Below are 22,331 nucleotides of genomic sequence, written 5' to 3'. Positions count from 1 at the left end.
CGCTCTGCTAAAGATCACACAGGAAGAGAAATCAGACCACCAGCCATGATTGGGAACCCTGGAGGAGATATAACTGACTTTGACAGCATAATCTTTCAGGTGTTAGACTCCTGCATCTGTAAGGATCAGGTTATATACACAGAGGGCTAGAATAAAATGTAGACTGTTCTTTTCATTTTGCCTATGCACTCCAACATGGTGTGTTTTAAAATCCAACCATAAAAAGTGGTTTGAGAAGTAACGAACAAGCAGCTTCATGGCAGGTGAGGCCTGTTACTTCATTATTTCATGACAACAGATGAAAAATCTGGAGTTGATGACAAGTAATGAACAAATCACAATTAAAGTGTTTCATTGGAACTCTCGATATGAGGTCCAGATAAATGGTAAAAATGAAAGCAGAAAAGAACATATGATCCTGTTAGAGAGACAGCAGAAACTTTACAAGTGGCCAAGTCAACAATTGGATACCAAAGGAATGAACTGGCCAGCTCAGCACCATCAAAAGGCCTTAAAGACCACAGATGACATCTGAAGTGGATGATGACAGAATTACTCCCATAGTTAAGAAAAATTCTCAATAACATCTAGAAAAAGCAAGGAGGTAGGTGTCTTGATGCATGCCCAGTCATCCAGGTAAGGATACCCCCAAAAAGTTAATTCTGTTCATTTGGAAAATGCTACGTCCAGATGAATAGAATCAACTTTTGGGAAAGAGGTTGATGTATCTCTGTCAAAGTCTGCAATCACGAGACGCCTTGGTTTGCAACAAAGTGCAAACAACTGGTTACGTTCAAGGACTTAGCTTGCTCATAGGTGGTCGTAGGACACTGGGAACACAAAAACATTCCTTTGAACAGCAGGTTCAGTGAGAGGCAGCCGTGTCCGGCCATGGGTGATGGGAAGGAGAAGAGAGCAGGTTCAGACATAACTGGAGATAAACTACAGGCGAGAGAAAGCCAGAGTATATTACTAATGATTAAATGCAGAGTATGTGACACAAGAATGAAAAGATGTGAGTGAAAAAGGCATGAACTGCATCATGGGAAGCCCCCAGAAGCTTATGCCTATTGGATTGTAGCCAAAGGAGGGTTCAGCCCAAACTACAAGCTTCATCAAACAGGCAAGTTTTAAGCCTAATCTTAAAAGTAGAGAGTGTGTCTATCTCGAAATTCCAACTGGGAGCTGATTCTGCCTCCCATTCTACTTTTGAAAAATGTAGGAACCACAAATAAACCAGCAGTCTGGGAGCAAAGTGCTCCATTAGGATAATTTGGCACTAGAACCCCTGATAACACTTGAAAGTAGCCCAACCCATAAACCCCAAGTTGTCATGACATTTGCCTCTGAACCACAAATGTCAGCCTCAAGGTGGAAGGAGATGAAGGGGCTGGGGATCAACAAAGCCAAAGGGTTTCATTGTCTGGCCAAAGCCTGTAGTATATTTAATATCACAAAACATTTTGTGTTGTGACAATAAAAGAATGCTGCTCAGGGTTGATTAAAACAACTTCGGGGCAAAACCAGAATCTCTGGGTTGCTCCTGAGTGACTTGTGTTCCTGAGATTATTATGGCATAAGCTGATTCATTGTCATCTTAATTAAGGATATGCTCCATGGATTCATAACAACAGAAAGATAGGGTTAGATGTATCAGAATATTGTTTTAATACAAAACCCATAATTTAGGCACAACTGCACCTTTAAGGCCCTTGAAAAACCAAAATCAGACTAATTGCTTTCCACTTTACTCCATCTATCTGTATCTCTGTAGTTTTACAAATATTTGGACACACTGCACACCATGCTGAGATATGGCTCTTTGGGAATGCAAAATACTATTTTATCCCTCTCAAACCAATCTTTGGTTATCTTAGATTTTGTTAAAGAAAAGGAATGAATGTGCTTTTGCGACAGGCTGCTAGTAATACTGTTACCCCGGCTGAAGACCAGAGAAGACCGTGCCTTTGCCATTGCCGCACCCAAATTATGGAATAATCTTCCCCTTGACATTCGCGCATCAGATTCTATTCAATCTTTTAACTAAAACCATTTTATTACCAGAAAAACACAAAAAGGTGCACAGTAGTTAGGAGTGCTGTGCCGCTGCACACGTCCATACGCGCCGCTATCTTTCTGCTGTTAACTAGATGTGCTGCTTGAAGCCCTGCTTCTTTCTGGATGGCTGAGCACTGACTCAGGTCCTGGTTGGTGGTAGCAGCTGGCTCACAAGTTTGGCTTCAATGTTGCCACCCCCAGCTCTTGACACCACCTCCCACTTTTCCTCCAGAGGTCTTCAGACTGTTCATCCCACCTATAACGTAGCAGATAGTTGGATTAGTGTGTATACATAAACCTCATGTGAGAAAAGGCTCATTGTGCCAAATAAAAGCCATCACCTCTTCACACCCTCGTCCTGTCCTGGATGTGTAGTCTCCTCTGACAGCATGCTGTGAGCGCCATGCCTCACTGCCTGTTGGCAATTATTCCTCTGTGTTCCTGTGCTTTATCAGCAGCAGTTGGCCACCACAGGATGTGCAGAGAAAATGAGGAATCTGAAAGTGTTTGCTCATTTGTGGCCGTGAACATCTGTGTACTCGCAAAGTAGTTATTTGCTTGGCCATTCGTGCCCACAACAGAGGCACAGAGCTGGGTGCAGGTCCAAAACAAACATATTGGACTGCATGCACATTGTAAGTAGAAAAGCACACACACCCATATATATCACTGACATTAAAACACACAAACTGCTGCCATAGAGACAGATTAGGCAAAGAGCGCAGTGTTCGTTCTGCAGCCACTTGCAGTACATTTTAACCTTCAGTGGCTTCACCCAGGAAACCAGCCTGTTTTTTATTTTTACGTTTTTAAATAGAGATAATGATGGCTTATTTGGGAGCACTGTTCAGGTAGAAGAAGAAAATTGCGGGACCAGAGGATGCAGAGGGAGGAGGGTCACAAACAAACTCACTGCTGCCTCTACCTTCACAAACAAACTGCTGCTGCCAAAAGCATCAGCCTCATCTAATCCTGTTGTGTTTGATGAAGCCAGGATCAGTGTTTAGGCTTTTGAAATATTTGCAGATTAATGTGTTGACAGTGTGTAATTGTCAGCGCTCGTTTGCTCTACACTGAATTCAGGAAGCCTCGGTTTCAGCACAGAAGGGCTACGGAGGCTTTTCATGTGGCAATAATAGCGAGTGTATTCAGGGTGCAGGAAGACAGTTACGTCTGCATCATGATGACTGAGGTCAGTAATTTGCATCTTTAAAGGAACGATTTTCACTTCAATGGGGGAACAAACCACTCATGCCTTTTAACAGTGGAGATTCAGCTAGGAGTCAATGAGTTTAGAGCAGTGGGAACATTGAACATGGCTCTGTTCAGAGTTTAAAGATCTGCCCACACTTCTCTAATGAAACACACTGTATCTCTGTTCTTTGCTTTTAGTGGAAGGATTTACATCCACATCAGCGCAGGATGTGTATCTAATTGTACTTTGGCATGAAAAAGTGTTTGATCCTTTCCTGATTTCTTTGAATTTTTGGATATTCATCATATTTGCATGTTCGAGATCAAACAATTTTTAATATTATAGAAATATAAATATTACAAATATTAAACAAATATAAAAAACCTAATACCCTAAACCTAAGAACTGATCTTTCCCAACCATTTGAAAGAACTTGTCTCACAGTGTGAAGTTGGCTAAAAGATCTGAAGAAACAGCAGAGAAACAAAATGCCATGTTTTTCCGTTCCTGTCCCTGAGTCCATGTTCCTTCCTCCTGGGCAGATGTCTGTGTTCCCAGGCAGCATTTAAAGACCAGCTCTAGCTTCCAGTCTTTGCCAGATCATCTGCTGCCTCGGTGGTAAATCATCTCCCATGATACTGCTCAGTGTTCTTGTTCGTCGTGTCAATACTGGGTACTACTCCACTCCACCATCCACTCTCTCATCTACCTGGCTGACTCCGCCACTGTTCTCCGTCTCTCCAAGTAAGCAATACAGTTCTTATCATTCTGAAAATTCTCACCTCAACGTCCCTGCTCACATTCACTGGATTAATCCACCTTTTCCTCTCTTTTAGTGAACTCACCCCCTATGGCGCTCGCTCCTCGTAAAACTCTATCCATTAAGATTTTATTTTTCTAAAGAAACAGTTGTCCATTGGGTCTGCATTTGGATCCAAGCTTTGATGCACACCCCTTTTTAATGTTTTCATGTTTAATTCAGTGACATTTATCAGTCTGGAAAGTCAGACTACCAAAATTACTCATTTAAGGGTTGACAGTGTTAAAATGTAAGTATTCCTAACTTTAGCAAATAAGTAGATTTGAATTCTAAAACCCTTAGTCAACCCTTCGTTTAGTCAAAACGGCTCGCCTTATTTCTTCTGTTTTTTAATGGGTTTTGTTGTTAGAACATTTCCATTTATCAGGTCAGCAAACATTTCTGACTTCTTCCATTTCCTCTCTAAGTGGAAAAGCAAGCAGATTTTTTCCAGTAATTCACTTTAGAACACAAGGACATTGCTCTGAATGGGATTTAAATTACAGTACAAACAGCATGTTCATAAAAACAGCAGGATTATTGCTGAGAAGCAGGGAAGTAAAAAATTAATGTTTAGAACCTACCCATGTACATCCAGAAGAATAACTGAGGTTAAATGGGGCCACTTCAGATCAAACACTTGAGTCCCAAAGATTTGTAAATGTACAAATATTAACCAGAATGCTTAGCAGATTAGTTGTTTGTCCATTTATGTCTGAGAAGAACGACGGGGAGCAGCTGACTGCCTGAGGACATGCTGGTCTTACCTTTTTTTATCTTCTTGCATTGCGTCTGCTATTCAGCAAACAACCAGCCAGGTAAACAACTGTCTCAGACAATCAGTACCTTTAAAAGGGACATCTGCCCTCCGATTGGCTATTAAGTAAAACAATACTTCTCTGTGGAAAAAAGTCCACGTGGCATGTTTATTACTCCGAGGTCTGAGCTGTTTGAGACCAAAAATAGACACATTAACTTCATGTGCCATGCTGTTATAACAAATATGCTCACTTTAGAAACAATTTGTTTCTTCAAATCCAGATAACTAAACATCATACCATTTAAGTGGCGTCCACACACGCAATCACACTACAACAGTGGGTGAAACATTCACTACGATCTTAAGCGGTCAGGCTGAGTTAAACTTTTCTCAAATCTGAGGCGAATGACCGGTGTCATATTGTTAATTTACATATAATGGGGTATTAAATGCATAAAGGGTTACCTAGTGATCAGTGACAAAGAGATGCACAACTAACATCCACAGGCTTCCTGTGTGGACGCCCCTTTACATACACCAATTTTGGCATTATGACTTCTTTGAATAACTTCCCAACAGACTGATTAAAAATAGAAGTCATCTAAACAGATATATTCATCACAAAAGTCTACTTTCTTTTAAAATCGCAGGTGACATTGTGTTGAACAAGTGATCTCAACCATTAAAAAGGTCTATGCTTTGCACTGCTGAAATAAAGATATTATCTATGCTAGGGACTACTGTAACCACAGGCCTGTGGTTTTGTACATGCATTTATCACACCCAGAAGATAAAGCTTTACAGTCTTTGCTGTTAATGTCACAATCTGTAGGCAGACTGAATGGAGTGCGAATGAAGCCAAAAAAAACAGATGTGGAAAGCAAACTGATTACAAGAAAAAGCTGATTGCAGATAATCCAAACGGGAAAACCAAAAACTATAAACTACTGGGACATGAAGGGGGGCCAGCTGGAATACACAAAGTACCACACTGACCACAAGAACAGACTCTGACAAAGACTAAGGGGATAACAGCACTATATATACCCTCAGAAGAACAATCAGGAGAGTGAGACAGCTGGGGAAAACGAGACACAGCTGAACAAAATAAGATAACAAGACAAGGGACATAAAAGTTGAAGCAAGGCACAAAGAACAAATAACTATCAAAATAAAGCAGTAAATGAGAAGTGAACTGAACAGGGAAATGTCGACACATGAATGAAGTAGGCACTGGGAGGAACTGACACGAGAGGTGGAAAAAGAAATACTGAGAGAAGAACTAAACTCTATACTCAGAACTATGAGGAAAAATATAAACACTTGAAAGTCCAAAAACAGAGCACCGACAACCCAGGACCAAGACAATTAACTTCTTCTATCACCTCACCAAGGTTCAGTTGTGTTTTTATGTAACTAAGTGAACTGAATCTGTGAATTCATTAAAGGTCCAACTCAATTACTAAAAAGCTAAATAATATTGCATCATATTTTTTTGATTTCTAAGTCACGATGAAGTATTATACTTTGAAATAAAACAATAAAAATGCTCTACTGTAAAGAATACAGATTCTTGGAGTTAGGATTTTCATGAATTTACCGTTTTCATTAAATAAATAAATAAATTTCTTGTTCATATTGTGGATAACTTATCATAACTCTGGTGTCAAACTTTGCTTCCACACATCATAAGTCCCTTTTCATAAAAACAGAGGATTAAACCATAAAAATCTACCATTTCTAACTCCTTGTTTCATTCGGGAACTTTGCCATGTCAAAAGATTATTGGACCTGCCACGACATTCACATTAGCACTTTGGTGAGTAAAATTTAGTACAGTAACACTTGGAGCTGTGAAGTCTTGCACACCAATAGAAGCATGCACTGCGCATCCCCTGTTTTTCTGTTTAATGGCACTTTCCCTGCATTTTTGTCTCTACCAGTACTAATGAAACTAAATAAATAAATAAGAGAAGAAATGAAAAATACACATTTTCACACAAACAAAATTGCCATTATCTCCTCTTAACACATGGAAATATTCACAGCCTCAGTTCAGCATTGCATATTAAAATAAATGTCCTTCAAAATTATTAAAACATATCCTTCAAAATTTCCATTTGGAAAATAATCAATGATGAAAATCAGATATGAAGCATTGTCTAGAGGAGATATCAGGATTTCAAATATATAATAATAGCTTGATTATTATGTTTTGTTTTGTTTTATTATTAGCAGTAAACCAGAGCCCTTTCTGTCATGGCTTCTGGCTTTCAGAGCTCAATCTCCGCTCCACCCTCCCACAATTTCCTCCCTATATTGGACATCTTTTCTAATTGCCAAGCACTTAACAGCAGAAAATGGCAGAAAATTGTGCAACAGATTGACTTATGGTAGATGTCAATTTTCCCTGTAGCATGCTGAGGAAGTGGAGCATGCGAAAGGGGAACACTAAAGCTCACATGATCCACCTAGTTAATCTAAATGGGAAAAAAGTTAACCATGACCATCTGGCAAATATGTGAAGGTGATAAACTTTAAAGACAACAAGATGGATCCATAGAACTGGGCATGTGTGGAGTCAGCACAGACCAAGTCTGAATGTTGCTTAAAGTTTCAGATTTTTAAAAGACAGTCATTTCCATGGTGAAATGAAATCCCTTCACAACAGCCAGCCATGTGAACAACACTCTCCAGGAGGTAGGCGCATCAATATCCAAGTGTACGACAAAGAGAAGACTGAAAAAAAAAAATCTAAAACAGCCAGCACAGTACTGGAAAAACGTTCAGAAAAAAGTACAGGAGAAGACGTAGAACATCTCGTGATCCAAAGCATATCACATCATCTGTAAAACATGGCGGAGGGAGTGTGATGGCTTGGACGTGCATGGCTGCCAGTGGAACTGAGACATTAGTGTTTATTGAAGATGTGACACAGGTCAGGAGCAGCGAATGAATTCTGAGGTGTTCAGAGACATACTGTCTGCTCAAATCCAGCTACAAGCAGTCAAATTGATATGGCGGTGTTTCATAATACAGATGGACAATGACCCAAAAACATACAGCCAAAACAACCCAGGAGTTTAAGCAAAGAAGTGGAATATTCTTGAATGGCTGAGTCAGTCACCTGATCTCTTGTTAAAGGATAAACTTCACAAAGAAATGGCCACAAACAGCAACTGCAGTAAAGGCCTGACAGAGCATTAAAAAGTAGAAACCCCTGCATTTGGTGAAGTCCATGAGTTCAAGACTTCAGGCTGTCATTACCAGCCATGGGTTTTCAACCAAGTGAACATTTTATTTTGAGCTATTTAATTTGTCCAAATACTGAAATGACGGGATTGTTAAAATGCTTTAGTTCCTCACATTTGTATGCAATCTTTTTGTTCATCCCACTGAATTAAAGCTGAAGGCCTGCACTTCAGAGTTATATTTATGGACTAGATAATTGCGGCTTGATTTACTGCCCACACTGGGCGACTACTCAGAACCTTTCACATGTTTTAGACCTTGAGCCAATTTTACTGAAACAGAGTTCTTTCCCAATTCTAATGACTAACTTTTTTTGTTTCTGTTTGTCATGAAAGCGTCACAAATCTCCGAAATTTTACTATAGCACACATTTACCCTCAGTGGTGATATGGTCCAGCTTTTACTTGTTTGAATAATAATTTTCATGTCCAATTTTAGTATAGTATGTTAATTTAGGAACACTTCACTCTTTTTTTATGACTATTATTGAATCATGGCTGTTTCTACAGATGTAATACTTCTTTTCTTTACTTCTTTAGTCTATATAATTGCATTTTTTGTGTGTGATTGATCATCCTTTGAGCTAGCATTAGGTAATACAATGTGCCACTGGAAAAAAAAAGGTGAATGTGGGCTGAAAATGAGCCCCTGCAGCATTTGGAGAAAACTACTGGGTCACCAACACATTACACCTTCAGGAGCTCTGCAGTAATATTAGTGCACATTGTCTTGCAAAGTTTACTTCTTAGTATTATCCTTTTTATTGTCATTAAACAGCAGATCTTCAATAAATTTAGAAGCTGCTCAGCCACGGAAACCCATTTGAGGCAACCCATAAAGCTCCCAGTGCACAATTTTCATGTTGATGTTAATGCCAGAGGAGGCTTAAAACGCACCACAGGGTTGTCAACTTCTATTCACTATTCATCTAAGTACTCGGAGAACATGGCCTGTCACTTTATGTGGTCTGCTATTATATGGCTAAGTTGCTGTGCTTCCTGAATGCCTCCACTTTGCAATAATGACACTTACTGATTGAGTAAAGAATATCTAGGAGGGAAGAGAGTTTGTGAACTGACTTGTTGCAATGGTGGCATCCCGTTACAGTGCCATACTTGAATTCAGTGAGCTTTTCAAAAGGACCCGTGCTTTTACAAATGTCTGCCTTTATTGTTTTTGGTGAAAATGTATTACTGAGTAAACCAGCAGTGAGACGACACTGCGATAAAACCATGCGGCATGGCTAAACACGTTTTAAGATTCCAGACTTAGCCCAGACTATTTTATTTTGACTAATTCAAGCAAAATTACATCCTTTAGATACTGAAGATTGCTTTTGCAAATTGCAAGATAAACATTCATCCTACTGAAAGCAGACGCATGTCAGCACTTCAGGCCGCAGGATAGTTTTAATTTGTCAATATGAAGAGTGCTGAACTGCATTAATGGGCAGCATAAATCATGAGAACAGACTGGACGAAAACATAATCAGAGGCAACATTTTCCTTTAATTAGCTCATTTGCTCTGTTGATCTGCACAGATGTGACCAGCCAGCGTCCCAGTTTTATCGCAGACTTTATCATATTGTTTTCCTCAGAAATGAGTGTGATAGTGTCCTCTTAGTATCCAAGTGTGTGCTCTGCTTGTGAGCTTGAGAGAAAGTGAGAAGTAAATGTTACTACCCTATCTTTAAAGCTTTCCAACCTTCAAAAACGGGTCACAACACAAAAGAGACATGCCGACAAAGAGATGTCCTCTTTTTTTATTGATGGAAGGTCAGAACATGCTGTTTTGTTGATAACACCAAAGTTCACTTTGAACAAAAAAATAAATAAACCTCAATTAGCTGCTGCAATTTTCCCAGTAATTTGCTTCAGATGTGGTATACAACCCTGTGACATTAAAAAAAACTATTTCAGCCTTTTTCCTACACGGTTCTCCAAAACACTGGTCTTAACTTCGATCCATTCTTTATCTGGCTGGATTAACAGAGCACATTCAGATTAATAAACACAAACAAAACACACAAATAAATAAGCTAAAAAATACATATAATTTAGCATGATACAAGTGGCAGAGGATGAATAATCAATGCCCATCATTAAATATGATTTATTTCTTCCTTCTGAAAGGCAAAGCCACAAGTCTGAACACTTAGCTATGGAGCAAGGACACAGATAAAAGGGTTTGCAGCGTGTCACTGGTGAATTTAAAGGACCGGAAAGCAAAGAGGCAACACAATGAACTCCTGATGTGATGATTCAAATCCCTCTTTAATAGTCTGATCCCACTGAAAGGCAATTACTTTGTCATGCTGTCGACTTTAGTTGTGTTCACGAAGAGGGGTGTTTTTTTATGGCACAATGTGATCTAAAAGAAGCATTAAAATGAAATATGTTTCATATCGCCCCCACATTCACAAGGTATGACTGCTGATGATGCTACATTGGGTAAAACTCCTTGGGAATAAACTTTACTGTCAATTTAAGTCTTTGTGAAAGTTTTTTATGCCACTGGGTGGGCGTTTATGATTCCATGTGAACATCATGAAGGAACTGCTTCATATTTTTGGCACAAAAACTCGCTTCGACTCAAGGATGATCCTCATAATCAAAGCTTTGATGTTCCTCGTGACACTTTAGGCCATAACTTACAAAAATGTCTAATAGGAAAAAATCCTATTAGATGTCGTCAAAATAATGACAACATCATATTCTGCAAAAACCGCAAGAGAGTAATTCTAGTTATAATGCATTTCACAAGATTCGCCTTGTTTTTAAGGGTCTCCTAAAAGCCCCATCGCAGGTGAGCGATTGAAGCACCTATAAATGAGAAGGCAGGAATGCCGTTGATTGACACATGACAACGATATGAGCTACAGAACTTTGGAAAAGTCTCAAGCCACCCATTGTTTCTTTTTATTTTGCAATAATTTATCGAAACATGTGCAAGCAAACATAGAAATGCAGTGTATGGAGCTTGTACAATTCTATTTGAACTGAACTTTCTTGTTTTCTTGTAATTTCTTTAAGTAGTCTTCAGGAAAAGTTCTGCAGGCTTCTTAAAGGCCATTCAATGCTCTTCTTTGGATGTTGGCTACCTTCTGTTCTCTGTGAAGATGATCCCACACTGCTTCAGTGTGTTTCATTGCGTGCTTTTCTAGCCAGGTTTGCTTTTACTGAATTAGAGGTGTGTTTGGGATCACTGAAAAATCTGATGCTTTTCTGATGGTTCCAACACCACTTGCTGAAATGCATCCCCAAACCATGACAGCGCCTCCACTGTTTTGCAGATGGCTGCAGACACTCACTGTTGTTCATCTCTCCTGACCTCCTCTCTATATACTGATGATTTGAATGAATTATCTTGAATGAACAGTAGATGGATCAACTGAAGGGATAGATGCATCACTCAGGTCCTGTGTCAGGTCTTTGCTGCAGTTTTCCTTTTTTCTAGATATGCCAAATCTTTAGCTAATAGCACTTTGGGTATTACCTTGTTGGTGCAAAAATGCCTTCAAACTTTGATATCTTTGGCATTTTTATAGCTTCAACTGAAAATGAGTGGGGAAAAAAACAAAAAAACAACAACAAAACTGATGTTCAAGAAAATGTTTTAAAAATTACTATCAAGTTTGGCTTTTTGGAAGCAAAACATAAAGAAATGAAGGGTGGGCCAAGACTTTTGCACAACACTGTACATTAGAGGGTAACCTAGGCAACCTGGAATGTCCGCTAGTGACCAACTGTCAGAGACAAAGCCGGGAGTGAAACGAACAAATTGTTCCCTGTGTGGACGGGGCTTTAATCGCATGCTTGGAAAAACTGTTTTTCTTATTTAGAGAGTTCTCAAGTGCAACCACAAATACAACCTTCTGAGAAGGTCTCACATTTAAACACATCCATGTAGTTCGCAAACAGGCAATACAAAATCACAACAATATGAGCTTTTGTACAAAATCATAGTTAAACTGGTGTTTGATGTGTCCTCAAAATAAACCAACAAGGAGCTGTTAAAGCTTGCGTGAATACCCTGCAGGTATCCTTCACTCTCCAAGAAGTTTGCATGTTTTTTTTTCTCGTCTGTTCTAATATGCATCTGGTTTACTTCAATAATGAGCCCGTAATGTGTTTTGCTTTAAGATTCTTGTAAGATGGCACTACATATCTAAGAAAACTGGTCTGTTTCTGTGTAAAAGCCACACAAACCCAACAAACCCTCATCTAGGGTCATTTTCAAAAAAACAAAACAAAAAAAAACAATTCACAAAATTACCCAGAATGGGCCGCGAGTAGCCAAATGAATAAAAAGAAATATGTGACACAATAACACAGGTCTTGGTCTTGAAAGAACAGTTTGACATTTTAGAAGTTACACTTTTGGATTCTGTCTGAGAGATCAGTGAGAGGTGACTGCACTCTCAAAGAGGAGGCTGAAGGCAGATGGCTGTTTGATAAGCACAAATCCCAGCAACATCTAGCTGGAAAGGCTAATTTAATCTTCCTACTGTCACCTCTAAAGCTCTGGAATATCTTTTTAGGTGGTTTATATTAATGTATGTGTTTTGGGTTTCACCCTGAATCGAAGTTTTCAGTCTTTATCCCGTTCTAAGTTAATTATCTGGTCTTTGCAGCTTCAATATCACCACACAGACATGAGGGTGATATTGATTTTCTCACCAAAACTAACAGGAGAAAAGAGGACTCGAATATTTCTAAAATGTCAAACATTTTTACAACCATTGACAAAGTAAGTATTAGCTGTATGACTGTCTTATCGACTATAATGATGTTTCTATTTTTGCAAAACATCTGTAACCCTCAGGTTCGTCTTGCACAAATCAATCTTTCCAATCACTGTGACCCTCAGCACCACCTTCTCTGTTGTGATCAAACCCAGGCGTGGATGCTGCCCGCCCAGTCCAGCAGCCTCCCTCTGTACCAGGCGCGCTTGATTGGCTGAATGAAAAGCAGGAGTCGAAACTTTCGGAGCAGCCCGCAGAAGACTGCCGCCGCCACAATCACGAGCGGAGACATCATCACAAAGCCCAGGATGATGAGGGCAGAGCAGCTGTTGTCATCGAGATAATGGCAGATGGCAGAGGGTGCATCAAGGACCTGCAAGGACAAACACAGGAGATGAGACAGAGGTGCTCCAAAACATGTGATGAGCACTTTGGCTTCAGCAGAAGCTCCATCTCATCTGTGAAAAAGCAAATAGGCAGGATTTGTATTCATTAAATATGAGGCGTGTTTGGATGTGTGCTGAGGGTGCAGTAGTGGGACTGTGTGGGCAGTGGGGCATGACAGAGTTTCTCCCTGCCTCGCTCTTTCTCTCTGCAAGATAAGAGTGTGCTCAGTGCTGTCAGTAAACCTCAGAGCTGTCAGTCACCTGCAAGCGAGAGGAGGAGGAGGACAGCAGGTGGTCAGATAGTAAAAGTCAGAAGCTTGCAAAAAGCAGAGAGACAAAGCTAGCAGCAAAGTTAGCAGCTGAAACTCACACCTGTGTGAGGACGCAGTGACATTGTTACAAGAGCTTACAATTCAGACACATCTGATGACCACTTTTTACTAAATGGTTTTTCAATTTGAAAAGAAAGTAAATGTCACTGTTTTTCTTCTTAAAACATACAGCACTTCATGTGTTCCACATTTTTGTTGTGTTACAGCCTTTTTCAAAACGGATTTAATTCATTTTTCACCTCACATTTTGACACACAAACACAAAATGAAAAATTCTTGGAAATGTACTACAAAGAAAAAATAAAAATATAACACGTACATTTTTATAAATATTCACAGCCTTTTCACAGGTAAAGTCAGGTGATTGGACATGATTTGGAAAGACACACACCTGCCTATATAAGGTCCCATAGCTGACAGTGCGCGTCAGAGCACCAACCAAGGCATGAAGTTCAAGGAATGGTCTGTAGGCCTATAAACAAGATTGTATCAAGGCATGCGTGTGGGGAAGAGTACAGTGTGAGTACACGAAGTGGGAAACTAGTCAGGGTGGATGGAAAGATGAACATCCTTAATGATAACCTGCTTCAGAGAGCTCTGGACCTTGGATGGGGCAAAAATGTATCTTCCAACAGGACAACGATCCTAAGCACACGGCCAAGATAACAAAGGAGTGGCTCAGCCACAGCCTAGGTTTGAACTCAACTGAACTTTAGTCAAGAGATCTGAAATTCACACCCATCCACCCTGATTGGAGCTTGAGAGGTTTTGCAAAGAAGCACAGGGCACCTCTGTGATGTGGTGGGGAGATTAACATCATGGTTATACAGCCAACAACTCTGCAGCAACTGTGTGATGCTATCATGTTGACATGGAGCAAAATATCTGAGGAACATTTCCAGCACCTTGTTGAATTGATACCCCCAAGAAGCAATCATCAACGATTATTATTATTATTCAGGCAAAAGGGGGTCCAACCCAGTATTAGCAAGCTGAAATAAAGTGTCCAGTGAGTGTACATCACATACTTGTCTCACACAAATCTGTTAGAAAAATGCAAGCGGAGACACTTTCATGACTAAATCGCATGTTAAGGCATATTAAATGTAAAGAGTCACTCTCATTTTACTATTGTTTCTATTTCTTTTGCACAAGTGATTCTGATTCTAAGCTAAAAGTTGTTTTTTCTAAATGCACCGTAGCAACAGCGGTGTTTAATACACACCTGCAAGCGCACACACCCCTCCGCGAAGTGTAAAGTGATGCTTTCACTGAGTACATTTCCTTCCTTGTCGTGCTGACAGTGTGTCTGTGCACAGCTGGTGCTGGCACCAAATCAGACTGTCTTGTCTTCCCTCGCTTCGTGCTCTGCTGCCACAAAAGGAAGAAGTCTGACTGACATTGTCTGTAATTGCTTGGCCTGTTCTGACATTCACTCTGGCCTAATCGTGATTATATTCTCGTTCTGTGTCCCCTTGTTGCATGTTTTTAATTCATGTGCAGTGCCCTACATGGCTGTGCACAAATCACTCCTAACTGAGACAACCAGGGTCTTCAGCCGGGCTTTGATTTTATGACCTATCGGGTAAGCTAAGGACCGAACTGTAGCTCTCTCCTGCCTGACTTGGTACGATGCCCAGGTCCACTGCTCTTTACTGATTTAACTGCATTTCGTGTATCTCACACAAGAAGAGCCGCACCTGTCAGAAATGCTGACAAACTCCAACATTCAAACTCAAGTTACCGTGTTTGTTTTGCTGTGCAAACCCAGAGAATATGTCTGAACACCTCTGAGGGGAAGGTGTGAGGTACACATGTAGAAAATGCTGCCAAGAAGACTTGGCCTGAAGGCTGACTGTTTGCCTTCTCCAGGTTCCAGAGTCAACCTTAATGACAGATAATCCTCCTATTGTTTACAAATGGCATGGGCTTACTTGCCTAAACTTCCAGAGAAGTTAAAGAAGACTCAGTGGCAGAGCAGATTCCTTCTCTCAAATGATTTGTGAACTGACTCTTAGACTTGTATGCAAATATTTGGGCAGCCCTGAGCAGATATCTTGTTGGTTGTTTAATGAAAAGAAGTACATACAACCCTGCAGCAACAGATTCAAACACTTATTTTAGCTTAATTGTTTTATTTAATTAAAAAGAAATAGGACAAAATAATAGACTGTGCCAAATATTACAGCCAGGTAACAGAGGCTCTCTGTGCAGGGATTTTCACCCACTCCTCTTGCAGATCACTTTTTATCTCACCGGAGATTTTCAATGATGGTCAGGTCCATGGAAGTCCAGGGCCACTCTCAACACTTTAGCTGATGTTTCATGAAGTCGTGCATTGTTCCATTTTGGATCATCATCCTTTCGGAGAAGTAACCCTCTTTACACTTAGGTTTTTCTTCCTTGATTGGCTGCAGGATTAATTTTGTGATATTTCTCTCAAAAAGGCTTGTTTGTGTTGGTGCAGCATAACCTCGAAGCAGAATATTTATTCGCCTGTTTGAACAAGATGCTCCAAAAGCTGCATCTCCTGTTTTTTTCTTCATAACCTAAAAACCTCAGTTTTAACTCTGAAATGACTCAGACTTGTTTGTGTTTCTTTAGGTGCTTTACAGGTTACAATTTTTCTTCTGCTGACTCTCCTATGCTAACCCTGCGTGCGCATCAACCCTCCCCAATGGAAAGGTGCACCACGAGGCCTGTGTCAGTCCCTCATGTTTATCTTTTCGTCCATCAGACGTCCATTTCTTGCTTTTCAAAGTGTTGGCATGACTTCTGTGCCTGCCTTCAAAGAAGTTTCTATGCTGCTTTGTAGTAGTCATTTCCAGCTCCTCTGTCAGTTTTACTTCAGAAGTGCTTGTCAGATGTTACTGCAGGGTTTGAAGAGTCGGAGTCTCTGATAACTCCTAGTAATTCTTCACCTGCCTTGCAAATGCCAGGAAGTAAATTAAAGCCCTGAGCACTAATGGAGCGCTAAGCCTTTACAAGTAAATGTGTGCCTGAAACATTTGTTTTGCAGGGTCTGTTTTTGTCTTCTTTTCACTTCATAAATACAAACAAAATATGTATTTTTAACCAAATACATTTGTACACTTAGATAAGTACTAGCCTCTTGTGCCTGCGTTATAAACGTGGAGGCACCAGACATACACTATATTGCCAAAAGTATTCACTCATCCATCCAAATCATTAAATTTAGGTGTTACAATCACTTTCATGGTCACATGTGTGTAAAATCAAGCGCCTAGGCATGCAGTCTGCTTCTACAAACATTTGTGAAAGAATGGGTCGGTCTCAGGAGCTCAGTGAATTCCAGCGTGGTGCTGTGATAAGACGCCGCCTGTGCAACAAGTCCAGCTGTAAAGTTTCCACACTACTAAATACTCCATAGTCAGCTGTTAGTGTTGCTATAACAAAGTGGAAGCAATTGGGAATGACGGCAACTCAGCCATGAAGTGGTAGGTCATGTAAAATCACAGAGCATGGTCAGCGGATGCTGAGGTGCATAGTGTGCCGAGACCTACAAACTTCATGTGGCCTTCAGATCAGCTCAAGAAAAGTGTGTAGAGAACTTCATTAAATGGGTTTCCATGGCCGAGCAGCTGCATCAGACGCAGTGGTTTAAAGCACACCTCCACTGGACTCTAGAGCAGTGGAGACGTGTCCTCTGGAGTGACAAATCACATTTCTTCATCTGTCAGTCTGAGTTTGTTGGTTCCAAGGGGAACAGTACTTGTCTGAGAGTATTGTGCCAAATGTAAAGTTTGGTGGAGGAAGGATTATGGTGTGGGGTTGTTTTTTAGGAGTTGGGGTCGGCCCCTTAGTTCCAGCAACAGGAACTGTTAAAGCTTCAGCAATCCAAGACATTTTGTACAATTTCATATCCAGTTCCTGTTCCAACATGACTGAGCACCAGTGCAGAAAGACATGGATGAGCGAGTTTAGTGTGGAAGAACTTGACTAGCCTGCACAGAGTCCTGACCTCAGCCTGACAGAACACCTCTGTGAGCCAGGCCTTCTCTTCCAACAACTGTGTCTGACATCACAAATGTACTTCTGGAAGAAAAATCAAAAATTCCCATGAACACTCCTAAACCTGTGGAAGGCATACCGGGAAAAGTTTGATGCTATTAGAGTTGCAAAGGCACAACATCAAATTAAACCTTATGGATTAAGAATTGGATGTCATTCAAGTTCATACGCGTGTGAAGGCAGATGAGGGAATACGTTTGGCGATATGATGTAAGTAACAAACGCAACACTAATGTTGTCACTTAATAAACAGCAGCTTATCAATTCAGCTAATAGAAATGGAGCAACGTCACCATTTATCTGGAGCCATGACTTAATAAATCCACTGTAGATTAATTATCAGGTGTCTGTTTTGACTCAAAGGTCTCTCAAGGGAAATACCTCTTTAGTTGCTAAATTCTACTTGCTACAGAAAATATTGTAATTGCATCTCTGCACGTAAGCATGTTTCTTCAAAATTATAAACATGTTAAAATAACGGCTCTCCTTATTGTCTGTCATATATGTACCGTTAGTGCTGTGGACACTCAGATTAAACATGGCCAATAGAGACGTCAGCGTATGAACAACTGATCCCTGTTAAACAGAAGCTTGGGTTTTTTTTCTACTCTTGGCTCTGTGTGATGTCATCTAAGGCTACCAGTTCTGTGCAAACCTTTTGTTCATGAGGTAGAACGGTCAGAAGAAAGTCAGCTTAGAGGATGGAGAAATTGAGCTAAAACAGCTTGTTTTAGACAGAGGATAGACTGAGGGACTGCCCTAATGTCCTGTACCAGATAAACAAGGATTATGCAAGGTCTGATAGAGCCCGAGAATAGAAACATGGAGCTGGAAATGAGCATAACAAGTCCCCTTGAAAATGAATGAACTCTTCCAAACATACAGTTACAGAAAGCAGACTGTTTACTGTGCCTGCGTCTGTGTCCGGTAAATCAGGACAGTGTACAAGTTATACAGAAGCAGTTGTTCCAGTTCGTTTAGTGTGTGTGTGCATGTGTGTGTGTGTTTGCAGTGTGACAGATGGTTCCCTCAGTCTACTTGGCAAGATAGAGAGAGAGAGGAAACTCTTACAGTATAAAAGGACTGTTGGGGGACATAATCTGTGTTGAAGGGGTGTAAAAATAAAAAATTCAGTGCATAACTTGGCTATCTAAATTTCCATTATCTTGCATTGTTAAAGTGCTGCCCGATGGGGCCCATTGTGATTCCCAACACCACTAAACAGCATCCTGTGTCCAACGTTATAGTTTTAACCCTTTGGCCCTGTGTCTCTATCAACTTTTGCTAAGTATTCTCTGAAATTTCATCCGCAGGCATGACTAACTCAGATAAGACTTTGCAATCTAACATGTGGTGATAAATGGCACTCTCTGCTACAGATTTTTACAGCTTACCCTGGAGTGGCAGAGGAAACCAGCATACAGCAGCAGCCCTGCAGGCAGGAGCACCACAGAGAAGACCACAGCCAGGAGCAGAGCGCTGGCTAAGACCACGCACAGGTTCCAGAGGATGAGAGCCGCCCCGCAGGCCACGCAGCCACACCTTCCCCTACGGCTGCCCCAAGCGCTGCCCCCGCTGTGAGCCACAGGCGGGGGAAGCATCTTCACGCCCTCTCCGATCCAGAAATCTTCCTCTTTCTCCTCCTCAGCAGAACCGCCGTCGTCCAGGTCCACGTCCATACCGCACATCCTGTGAGACAGCGTCTGATCGAGTTAATGTTTTACTTTACGAGCTACGGAATGACGCTGTGCTGCAGGAGTCCTTTTTTTAAAAAAAAAATCTTGCACATCATTACTGTGGCTATTTAAACTGAGCCTATTTTACATTCATGGACAATATCTGCATGTTTTAACCAGTCCATTTCTTTTTATTTATCACCACTATTATGTTGACTCAAACAACCATACGTAGCTAAAGTATCCTCTCCAGGCTGAATGCTGTAATTATATATGCATGCCTGCTGAATTTTGAAACTTAAATTAAATAATTGAGGTGCAAACAGAGCTCTGTCCCTGAATTGCCTCCTTTTCCTTTTCCATTCAACCAGCCAATAACCCATCAGACCATGGAAATGGGAACTTAAAGCCTATATTGACTTCACCTACACACACATACTGTATCCACACTTTTTCAGTATCTTCCCGTCACTCGTCTGGTCGATCTCTTCGATCACGTCTTTGTCACTAAAGCCAAAAAGAAATACATTTCTTTTTTTACTTGAATGACTAAATCCTTAAAGCTTAAACGACCTGCTGCTGAGCTAGAGGCACAAACCACATATGGACATCCATGTAGGTGGCAAATTAGAGGAAAATAAAAGACCCTTAAACAGAGTCTGTTTTGCTGTGGATGCAAATTGTTTTTGTCTACTTGTATCCCTCTGTACCAACGTTTAAATGATTACACACTCCTCCAGGAGGAAAATGCCCCTCATCCACAGGGCACCAGGGCTCACTGACTGGTTTGATGAGTAAGAAAATGATTTGACCCATGTGACCTTACAGTCACCGCATCTCAATACAAATGAACCGATATGGGTGACTCTGGACAGATTTGTAAGCCAGTGTTGGTAGAGGAAGCATGGACACCATATTATCCAAAACACATCTTTTGGTGTTTTGGTTAATATGGTGTCCATGCTTCCTCTACCAATCAATGCTAATGTGCACCGCAGCAGTTCTCATGACCCAACACCTTACCAAGACTTTCAGTTTTCCTTTAATTTGTCAGCCACTGGTATGTTCTGCTCCCTCTCAGTTTTATTGACTCCACTAAAATCATTTTTATTTTTTATTTTAGCTTCACACTGGTTTTTCTTCTAATCACACGCACTAAACAAGCAGAATTATTTTTTCTTACCTTGATGTAGCTGTAAACCGCGGTAATCCCTGTGTGTTTGAGAAAATTCTCTCCCAGCAATCGACTCTGAACTTTTAGTTTCCGAGCAAATATAACGGCAGGTGCCAGTTCAAGAGCAGAGCAGCGGCAGAGGAGCACCTGTGAGTCGGACTCAAGTGATGCTGCTGCGCTCTCGGGATCCTCTGTGCGCCCGCGGAAGCGAGCGACTCCGGAGCGCGCTCTCCAATGTTAAAGTGCGCGCTCACGCGGTTGCTTGACAGCTTGGACTATTTTTCCTAAGTGTTTGTATAGTAGGGGGGGGGGGGGGGGCAGTGTGTCACAAGACCCCTTTATCAACGACAAAGTAAAGTGAACAGGGAGGGCCACAGAGGAGGAGGAGGATGGTGTCATGGTTACACGTCACCGCTGTTGCTACATTTTCTCTATAAAGTTTCACTTAAAAACGTGATCTACTATTTAAACATTAGTTGCTCATACTTAGTTGCCAGTTTGTGGAAAATCGTTCTCTTTTCATCTGCTTTGTGATTTACATTCATCTCAGCGATGCACTGTTGATGCAGAAAATTTGATCCAAAACATTTAGTGATGTTTGATGTTTATAAGCTTTACTTACCAAAGGCTGAGCGATCATTTCTTTACATCTCGAAATACTCCTAACAGGCAAAGCGCAGATACTGAACAGTTTGAGTTTACCTTAAGATCAGAGGTGGGAAGTAACAGAGTACTACTTTGTTACTGTACTCAAGTAGAATTTTTAGATATATGTACTTTACTTGAGTTTTTATTTTTCAGGATAAAAACTATGAAAAGATTGCATATCTCACATACAAAGCCGTTACTTAAGCCATTAGTTACAAATGAGAAAACCTCCATAAATGGCGAACACATACACTGACGGGACACTTCATGAGGTACAATGTATTTAACAGCCTATTTACACAAATATCCAATCAGTCAATCACAATGCAACAACTCAGGGCATTTGGGCATGTAGACATGGTTAAGACGACCTGCTGAGGTCCAAGCTGACCGTCAAAATGACAAATAACAAAGATGAGATTTTCACCCACATAAAATCTCATGTTGATGCCAGAGGTCGGAAGAGAATGATGAGACTCTAACTCAAATAACAGCTTATTACAACCAAGGTGAGCACAAGAGCAAGTCTGAATGCACAACATGTCAAACCTTCAAGCTGATGGGCTACAACAGCAGAAGACTGAGGTTACAATTCACACAGGCTCACCAAATTCTGTGATCATATGATGAGCCTCAATTTCTGCTGCAACACTCGGATTGTAGGGTCAGGATTTAGAGTTAACGGCATGAAAGCATGGATCCCTCCTGGCTTTTATCATTGTTCAGTCTGGTGGGGGTATAATGATGTTCGTGGGTATTTTTTGGCACACTTTGGGTCCCTTAGTACTAACACAGCCTACCTAAGTTTTGTTCCTGACCATGTTCACACTTTTATAACCACAGTGTACCCATCTTCCGGTCACTGCTTCCAGCAGGATAATGCACCATATCGCAAAACTCAGTAACATGTTGACCTGGTTTGGTCAACATGTTACTGAGTTCCCTGTACTCATGAATCTGTGCCATGAGGAACTAAATCAGCTCTGAAGACAAAAGAGAGGTCAGCACGGCACTAGCAAGCTATACCTAATAAATTGTCTGAGTGTTTACACAAATATATGTGTTTACTATATTTGTAAGCTTAAAACAGCATAATTAAAAGATATATTTAGACCACAGATACGTCAGTTTTCATGCTCACAGACCACTTTTTTTCTCTCTGTGATGCAGAAATGTGCTCCAGGGTGTGGTCAGTGTCAGAAGTCAGAGTTGTTTCTTTCAAACAAATCATCTACATCTTTAAATAAAGTCTTTGTGTTGTTTATGTTCTTCAT

The 22,331-nt window shown here is 40.7% G+C and overlaps 1 protein-coding gene across 1 annotated transcript; it reads right to left on the bottom strand.

The window, feature by feature from the left end:
- Positions 1-9,807: 9,807 nt before the first annotated feature.
- tmem88bl (transmembrane protein 88b-like) lies at positions 9,808-20,622 on the bottom strand. The gene is made up of 3 exons (XM_004544775.6): positions 20,419-20,622; positions 18,954-19,248; positions 9,808-13,182 (listed from the first exon to the last, which is right to left on the bottom strand). Exons 2-3 carry the CDS (start codon positions 19,245-19,247, stop codon positions 12,955-12,957), a joined length of 522 nt encoding a protein of 173 aa, XP_004544832.1. The 5' UTR covers position 19,248; positions 20,419-20,622; the 3' UTR covers positions 9,808-12,954.
- Positions 20,623-22,331: the final 1,709 nt, after the last annotated feature.

Source organism: Maylandia zebra, linkage group LG5 (genome assembly GCF_041146795.1).
Source record: "Maylandia zebra isolate NMK-2024a linkage group LG5, Mzebra_GT3a, whole genome shotgun sequence".
In the NCBI taxonomy this organism is placed as follows: domain Eukaryota; kingdom Metazoa; phylum Chordata; class Actinopteri; order Cichliformes; family Cichlidae; genus Maylandia; species Maylandia zebra.
Note: the sequence above shows the minus strand (reverse complement) of the source record. Positions and strands in the feature narration are given on the sequence as shown.

Bases quoted from the DNA above. Each gene is read 5' to 3' on its own strand.
- tmem88bl (XM_004544775.6), bottom strand. From the start codon at position 19,247: ATGTGCGGTATGGACGTGGACCTGGACGACGGCGGTTCTGCTGAGGAG. The intron at 13,183-18,953 runs GTAAGCTGTAAA...TTGTCCTTGCAG, and splicing joins GTTTCCTCTGCCACTCCAGG to GTCCTTGATGCACCCTCTGC.